This window comes from Aquila chrysaetos, chromosome 16 (genome assembly GCF_900496995.4).
Source record: "Aquila chrysaetos chrysaetos chromosome 16, bAquChr1.4, whole genome shotgun sequence".
Lineage (NCBI taxonomy): Eukaryota > Metazoa > Chordata > Aves > Accipitriformes > Accipitridae > Aquila > Aquila chrysaetos.
Window position 1 is genome coordinate 30436491 of NC_044019.1, and position 7897 is coordinate 30444387.

Below are 7897 nucleotides of genomic sequence, written 5' to 3' on the forward strand. Positions count from 1 at the left end.
TGGGGGGTTACTGGGCTCTAACATCACTGTGGCGGCACTGGGGCTTGCCAGGCTGTGAGGTCACTGCCGTGACACTGGGGGGGTTGCCCGGCTCTGACGTCACTGCGGTGGCACTGGGGGGGTGCCGGGTTCTGATGTCACTGCGGTGGCACTGAGCGCCGCGGACCGTCCCGCAGGTGGGGCGGCTGGAGCTGAGCGAGGGCCTGAGCCTGGTGGTGCTGGTGCCACGGGGGCCCCTGGGAGCGCTGGGGACCCTGGAGCAGGCGCTGGACCCCCCGGCCTTCCTGGGGCTGCTGCGACGGGCGGCCCGCACTCCGCTTCAGGCCACCGCCCTAGCCCTGCCCCGCCTGCGCCTCGACCTCGCCCTGGACGTGGTGGCCATGGTCCACGACATGGGTAAGGCCACTGACACCCTCCCCACCCCGGGGCCTGTGCGTGACATCACTGCTTGGGCTGGGTGGGCTTGGCATGCTGTCACTTCCTGCGCGGGAGGTGATGTGCAATGACATCACTCCCTGCAGGACTTCACTGGCCCCTCCCCAGTCCCTATGCAGGGCCCTTTCCCCAGGGGCCCTAACGTCCCCAGGGTCCCCCAGTAACCCTGTGTCCCTGGTGCCCCCCACGCCCCTAGGGTCCCCATATTACCCCTGCTGTCTCTGGTGTCCCTGATATCCCCCATCTCCCCGGTGTCCCCTGTGTCTCTTCATGTTCCCCAGTACCCCCCTATTGCCCCCTTGTCGCTGATGTCCCTGGTGTGCCCCTGGTGTCCCCCATATCCCGCGTGTCACCGTAGCCCCCCCCAGTTTCCCCTGTGCACCCCTCCCTGTCCCCGTGCCCCCGGTGTCCCCCATGTCCCCGCGGGGTTGGCGCTGAGGATGGATGCCGCAGACTATGGGCTGTTCCTGGACGCGGAGCTGTGCGGGCTGGCGCAGGGCCCAGCGGTGGCGGTGGACGCGGCAAGGCACCGGGCGGTGCTGGCACTGGACGAGGCCGGCGTGGAGGCGGCGGGCGCCATGGCCACCTCGGTGGCGCGCACGGTCCTGCTGCTGGATGCCCTGCGCCCCTTCCTCTTCGTCCTCTGGCACGATGCCGGCGCCGTCCCTCTCTTCATGGGCCGCCTCAGCGACCCCCAGCCCTGACCCCTGCCCGCACCCCGGCCCCTGCCTGCCTGCCTGCTGCCCCCCCCGCCCCCCTGCTTCCTCTTCTCCCTCCTTCCCTCCAGCCCTTCTTCCCTCTCTCCCTGGTCTCTCCCGCCCTCCTGCCTCCCATCCCTCCTTCCCTTGGCCCTCCATCCCTCCTTCTTTTCCCTCCCTCCTTCCCTCGTCCCTCCCTCCTCCCTCCCTTCTTACCCCCCTTCCAACCACCCTCCAGCCCCCATCCTTCCCCCTCTTTTCGCTCCCTCCATCCTCCCTCGTCCCTCCCTGCTTCCCCTTCTACCTCCCCTGCCATCCCTCCCTCCAGTTCTCCCTCTCTCCCTCCCTCCTTCCCCACCTCCTCCCCATGTCCCCACCCCTTCCTCCTCCACCTGCCCCCCTTTCCCTCCCCCATCTCCCCACCCTTCACTCCCCACCCCACCCCACAGCACAGGATGGGGTCCCTGACCCCCCCCCCCCGTGCCTCAGTTTCCCCATCAGCTCGAGGCCTGAGGCCACAATAAATGCACTGACCACTGCACGGCTCCTGCATGCGGGGAGGGGACGGGACAGGCCAGGCGCTGGGGGGGGCAAGTTGGGGACATTCGGGGATGCCCCCATCCACGCCAGGGTGCCCACGGGGGCCCCGGCTGCATGCCAGGCGTCACCCCAGGGTGCCAGGGCTGAGCCAGGGGAGGTGGCAGCGCTGGGGGCAGGTGACACCCAGCACCTTCCTAAAAAAGCCTTTATTGCCCTAGAAAAGCCCCCGCAGCCCCCCGTGCCCCCCCAGGGGGGCACTGGGGGAGGCGCGAAGGTGGGGGGGGCACCCACTGCCAGCACCCCAGCACAGGTGCCCGCCGGGGCAGGGGTGCTGCTGGGTGGGGGTGCCCCTCAGTCCCAGCCGTTCTCCTTCACCATGTGCGACATCTCGATGATGAACTTCCCCTCCTTGTACTTCTGGCTGCTCTCGAAGGCCTGCTCCTGGGGGGAGGCAGCGTGAGACCCCCCCCCCCACCCCCGATGGGGTGCCACGCCGCTGCCCAGGCCGTGGGGTTGGGGTGCCCAGGGGTCCTGGCCTCACCATGGCTTTGGGGTGCCCAGGGTGGTGCCCACAGCAAAGGTTTGGGGTGCCCAGGGTGGTGCCCACATTATGGGTTTGGGGTGCCCAGACCAGGGATTTGGGGTGCCTGGGGCAGCGCCCACAGGGTGGCCTCAGGGTGCCCCGGGTGGGGCCCACGGTAGGGGTTAGGGTGTCCGAGGCAGCGCCCACAGCGGGATAGGGGTGCCGGGTGCGGGGGGACTCACGTATTTCCAGCCCAGGGTGGTCTTGCAGCTCTGGCAGAAGATGTCGGCCACCGAGTGCAGCCCCGTCAGCAGCAGCCGCTGCTCCGCCGGGCCACAGCCCACGTTCACCCTGTGCCCGCAGAGCCGGGGGGGGTCTGCCACCGGCATGGCGCAGCCCCGCACCGCCAGGACGGCAGCCCTGGGTGACTCCCTGGTGCCCACAGCCCAGGACCCCCCCGCTGTCCCCCCACCCTGGGCCCGTGGCCACCGTCCCCGGGGTGCCTGGTGGTACTCACACAGAGTTGAACAGGTAGGCACGGCCATGGCTGCCCTGGAAGGACTGTGGGGACACGGCACGAGTCACCGGCTCGGCCCTGCGTCCCCTGGGCCACCCGCGTCCCCCTGCCCCGCTGCATTGCCACCGTGCAACACACTGGCCCGGGGACACTGTGGGGGGATGCTCACCACCCTGGGACACCATGGGGGGACACTTGCCACGCCAGGGGCACCACGGGGGAGACGCCGGCTGTCCCAGTGCCAGCATGGGAAGAAGCTCACAGCCTCTGGGACATCATGGGGGGGGGGACACGACACGCGGTCACTGTCCCAGGGCCACCTTGGGAGGAAGCTGACTGCCCTGGGGACACCACAGGGTGATGGTCGCTGACCCGGGGCCACCCCGGGGCCACCGCAGGGGATGGACGGACGCTGGCTGTCCCAGCCGCCCCGTGGGGGACAGCTGGCCGGCCGGGGGGGCGGGGGGGGGGGCACCTTGGAGATGAGCTCCTCGTGCCTGGCCAGGTGGGCCCGGCAGTGGACGCAGCTGTAGGTGCGGTGGGAGCGGGGCAGGTAGCTGTGGAAGGTCCTGGGGGGCAGGTGGGAGGCGGGGGGCAGGCAGCGCCGGGGGGGGGGGCATGGCGGGCGGCAGGGCCCCGGGAGGGCGCGGGGGGGCAGGGGGCACCGTGCACCCCCCGCAGAGCCGCTCGCAGGGGAAGCAGCGCAGCAGAGTGCCGAGAGCCGTCGTTCCTCCCGCGCAGAGGTCGGGGGGGCACCGCTGCCCCGGGCCCCCCCAGGTGAGAAGGAGGTGGAAAAGGGGGGCGGCCTGCAAAGGGTTAAAGGGGGCAGTGAGGGGGGGGGGCACTGCCTGGGCCCCCCTCCCCAATAACCCCAGCTCCCCGCCCCGCCCCCCTCCCCCGCTGCCAGCTGAGACCGGGCCAGCTCATCACAGGAGTGAGGGGCAGCGCGGGGGTGGCACCACCCCGTCCCTGCTGTCCCCAGGGAGACCCGGGGGGGGGCCCCTCAGAGAAAGGGGGGGCAGAGGGGGCCCAAGGTTCTGGGGAGAGGATGGGGGGGTGTCCTCCTAAGCGGGATCTGGGTCTCCTCCTAAAAGGGTCTGGGAGTCCGGGGGGAGTCCCAGGGGGGGAAAATGGGGGTCCCGGGGAGGATCTTGGGGGTCCCGGGGGACAGTGGGGGTCCCGGGGGGGATCAACGGGGGTCCCGGGTGACGATATTGGGGGTCCCGGGACGGGAGGACGGGGCGCCGGGGGCGGGGGCACTGTTAGGGGTGCCGGCAGGCACGATGGGGTCCCGAGGCGGGGTACCGGGTGCCGGGGGGCTCCGGGAGCCGCTCACCGCCTGCCGCTGTCCCCGCTGCCGCCGCCGCTGCCGCTGTCCCCGGGGCGGGCGCCGGGCGCGGGCACCGGACGGCCGCGGGGGGGGGGGGGGGGGGGGGGGGGGCCCTGCGTGCCCGGGGACTGCATCACGGCACCATGACTCATCCCGCGCCGCCGCGACGTCACCGCCCGCACCCCGCTGCCGTGACGTCACCGCCCGGCACCTCCGACGTCAGCCGCGCCGCCGCGGGCGCGCTGCGGGCGCCGGCGCCCCTCGGCACCCCCGGGCCCCCCCGCCCCGCCCAGCAGTCACCCCCGGGGCGCACGCAAATGAGATGCAAATCAGGCGGGGGGAGGGAGTGGGGGATGCAAATGAGATGCAAATGATCCCGAGACCCCTGCCGACGGATCCGGTGGTGGGCCCGCTCTAATGAGATGCAAACGAGACGAAGGGATGCGGGGCGCGGTCCCGGGGCGGTATGCAGATGAGATGTAAATGAGCCCCGGGGAGCAGCGGCAGGCCCGGACTCCGCCCCCCCGTACGTCATCACGTCACCCCGGCGGCCCCGCGCGGCTGCCATGGCAACCGCCGCCGCAGCTCCCCCCGCCCAACGGGCCGGGCGCGCCTCTCTGACCTCACTTCCGGCGCACCCTCGCCGGCCCGGAAGCGCGGCGGCCCCGGTAAGTAGGTGGGTAAGGGCTGGCGGGAGGGGGGGGGAGTTACCGGCGGGTGCCATGGCAACGGCCTGGGGGCGGGGAGGAGCCGGGATCCCCGTACCGGGCGGGGGGGGGGGGGGGCAGAGCGGGGGCAGAGCCCGGCGGCCTCGGGGGATGGGTCCCGCCCCGCCGCCCACCCGCCGCCCTCCCCGCAGCGGGCAGGCGAGGCCCGGTGGCGCGTCATGGCGGACGACGGCGGGGAGGAGAAGAAGCAGGTGGCCAAGTTCGAGCTGGAGCGGGAGACGGAGCTGCGCTTTGAGGTGGAGGCCTCGCAGACGGTGCAGCTGGAGCTGCTCACCGGCATGGCCGAGGTCTTCGGCACCGAGCTTACCCGCAACAAGAAGTTCACCTTTGACGCCGGTGCTAAGGTGGCTGTCTTCACCTGGCACGGCTGCACCGTCCAGCTCAGCGGCCGCACTGAGGTGGCCTACGTCTCCAAGGACACCCCCATGCTGCTCTACCTCAACACCCACACGGCCCTGGAGCAGATGCGGCGGCAGGCGGAGCGGGAGGATGAGCGAGGGCCCCGCGTCATGGTGGTGGGACCCACCGACGTGGGTAAGTCGACCGTGTGCCGCTTGCTGCTGAATTACGCCGTGCGCCTGGGGCGCCGGCCCACCTTCGTGGAGCTGGACGTGGGCCAGGGCTCCGTCTCCATCCCCGGCACCATGGGCGCTCTCTACATTGAGCGGCCGGCCGACGTGGAGGAGGGCTTCTCCCTCCAGGCCCCGCTTGTCTACCACTTCGGCTCCACCACGCCCGGCACCAACATCAAGCTCTACAACAAGGTGAGCGCAGGGAGCCCCTGGAGGGGGGGGTCTCACCCCGGGAACGGGCCCAGTTCAGAGCTGGGCTCCGGAGCTCCTGGCCTGCCTGGGATCGTCCCACTGCTTTTGCCACCGTAGAAGACTGGGGCACATCCCTGCCCGGAGCGCTGTGCCCAATTCTGGGCACTGCAGCTCAACAGAGACGTAGGGAGGGCCCAGGCGGTGAGGGGAGAGGCATATGGGAGACGGTGGAGGGGCTGGAGGAGCCCCCTGAGGAGGGGAGAAGCTCTTCAGCCTGGAGAGGAGGAGCGGAGGGACCGTGACCGAGGCCCTTCGCAGGCTGCGAGTCATGGCTGGCTGCAGAGGGTGAAGCCAGAGCTGCAGGTCACACCGAACGAGCTCAGCCCGCGGGGCTCCCTAGCTGAGAGGGGAGCAGAGCGCAGTTACGGGCACAGTCTGATCACTCTCATGTGGAGCCAGCGTTACCCAGAGCATGGTGGCTGTCACCGCACAGCATCCCTCCCCTGCAGGGACCCCCGGCTTCCTGCTGCCCGCAGCCTGGCTCTCTGTTTATGGAAACCCAGGTGGAAAGAAGCCCAAGAAAAACCTGAAGATGCCCAAAAAGCTGACCCGAATCCCCAGGGTCCTCCCACCGCTGCTGTTTGGTGACAGAGGCCCCTGCTCAGCTGAAGGCCGCTGCAGCCCTGCGCTGCCCTTGCCCTGGCAGCCCTTGGGACAGAAAAGCGACTCTCCTGCTGCAGCTGAGCACCCTTAAGTGCTTGTAACACATTTTAGGAACGGCTTTGGCCTCCTGCACAGCAAATCGCCCCTTTGCAGCTATCGCTTGAGGGTGGGGAGGGGAGGAAAGGGTTTCATCCCAGGTGGCTGCCCAGGAACCAGGCATCGCTCCTGCGCTTTAGCAGTAAGCAACCGAGCACATTAGGGACAGTGCAGAGGATCGCTGTGTCCCCGAGGAGTCGGGCAGGGCCTGGCACGCCGGCCTCCTGCCCTTCCGATGCTGTTTGGTGGCTGCCCGTTTTCGCCCCCCTGAGCTTCTCGCCCAGTCACAGCCAGCATGGTGCTGCTGCGGGAATCGAGGCTTTGGGGGTATTGAAGGAGGTGGGGATGGCATTGGAGAGACCCAGCTGAGGTTTGGGGATGCAGGTGTCCCAAAAAGGCCGCTCCATCCTGATACTTCTGCCCCATCTCCCCTGCAGATCACATCCCGCCTGGCCGATGTCTTCAACCAGCGCTGCGAAGTGAACCGCCGCGCCTCGGTGAGCGGCTGCGTCATCAACACCTGCGGCTGGGTGAAGGGCTCGGGTTACCAGGCGCTGGTGCACGCCGCCTCTGCCTTCGAGGTGGACGTGGTGGTGGTGCTGGACCAGGAGCGGCTCTACAACGAGTTGAAGAGGGACCTGCCCCACTTTGTGCGCACTGTCCTGCTCCCCAAGTCCGGCGGGGTGGTGGAGCGCTCCAAGGACTTCCGGCGGGAGTGCCGAGACGACCGCATCCGCGAGTATTTCTACGGCTTCCGGGGCTGCTTCTACCCTCACGCCTTCGACGTCAAGTTCTCCGACGTCAAGATCTACAAGGTGGGGGCTCCCACCATCCCGGACTCCTGCCTGCCCCTGGGCATGTCGCAGGAGGATAACCAGCTGAAGCTGGTGCCGGTGACGCCGGGGCGGGACATGGTGCACCACCTGCTGAGCGTCAGCACCGCCGACAGCCCCGACGACAACATCTCCGAGACCAGCGTGGCCGGCTTCATCGTCGTCACCGGCATCGACCTGGAGCGCCAGGTCTTCACCGTCCTCTCCCCTGCCCCTCGGCCCCTGCCCAAGAACTTCCTCCTCATCATGGACATCCGCTTCATGGACCTCAAGTAGAGGAGGAGCCGGAGCCGGGCATCCTCGGCAGCAGCAGCGGGCAGCTGCCCGCGCCCCCTCCCTCCTTTTCCTCGGTGGTGGGCAGCTGCCTGTGCCCCCTCCCTCCTCTTCCTTGGCGGCGGGCAGCTGCTCTGCCCCGCACCTGCTGGCCTTGCCACCTCTCACCCGCCAGCCTGGTGGGACCCTCCTCGGTTTTATGCCTTTTATAACGTTTGTTATTAAATCTCGAAGCTTTTCGCTGGTTGGTGCATGTCTGCCCGGCCGTGAGGGGGCGCCCCGAGGGGGGGGGGGGGGCGAGGCTGGGCGGGGCCACCTGCTAGGGAGGGGGCGGCAGAAGCCAGGCCCCGGGCGAGGGGCTCGGCCCCAGAGCAGGGCTGTGCCGGGGAGCGTGGGGGTCCGGGGGCCGGGTCCGGGGCCCGGGCCCGGGCCCCCCGCAGTGCGCAGCGCCGAGTCGTGTGTGCGTTCCCCGCCCCTATCCCATCGCGGGGTGGCAA

General features: G+C 69.9%; 3 protein-coding genes across 3 annotated transcripts in view; 2 read left to right on the top strand and 1 right to left on the bottom strand.

Moving 5' to 3' along the window:
- Positions 1-1403, top strand: part of SERPING1 (serpin family G member 1) — a 64288-nt gene extending 62885 nt beyond the window's left edge. Inside the window, exons 2-3 of the mRNA XM_030038545.2 lie at positions 157-396; positions 889-1403. Coding sequence (XP_029894405.1) covers positions 157-396; positions 889-1139 — 491 coding nt within the window. The 3' untranslated portion in view covers positions 1140-1403. The remainder of the gene's footprint in view (positions 1-156; positions 397-888) is intronic.
- Positions 1404-1864: 461 nt separating this feature from the next.
- Positions 1865-4179, bottom strand: YPEL4 (yippee like 4). The gene is made up of 5 exons (XM_030039408.2): positions 4050-4179; positions 3189-3519; positions 2714-2757; positions 2439-2547; positions 1865-2114 (listed from the first exon to the last, which is right to left on the bottom strand). Exons 1-5 carry the CDS (start codon positions 4175-4177, stop codon positions 2025-2027), a joined length of 702 nt encoding a protein of 233 aa, XP_029895268.1. The 5' UTR covers positions 4178-4179; the 3' UTR covers positions 1865-2024.
- Positions 4180-4530: 351 nt separating this feature from the next.
- Positions 4531-7639, top strand: CLP1 (cleavage factor polyribonucleotide kinase subunit 1). Its single transcript, XM_030039402.2, has 4 exons — positions 4531-4711; positions 4903-5535; positions 6732-7433; positions 7476-7639. Exons 1-3 carry the CDS (start codon positions 4610-4612, stop codon positions 7401-7403), a joined length of 1407 nt encoding a protein of 468 aa, XP_029895262.1. The 5' UTR covers positions 4531-4609; the 3' UTR covers positions 7404-7433; positions 7476-7639.
- The last annotated feature ends 258 nt before the right edge of the window (positions 7640-7897 follow it).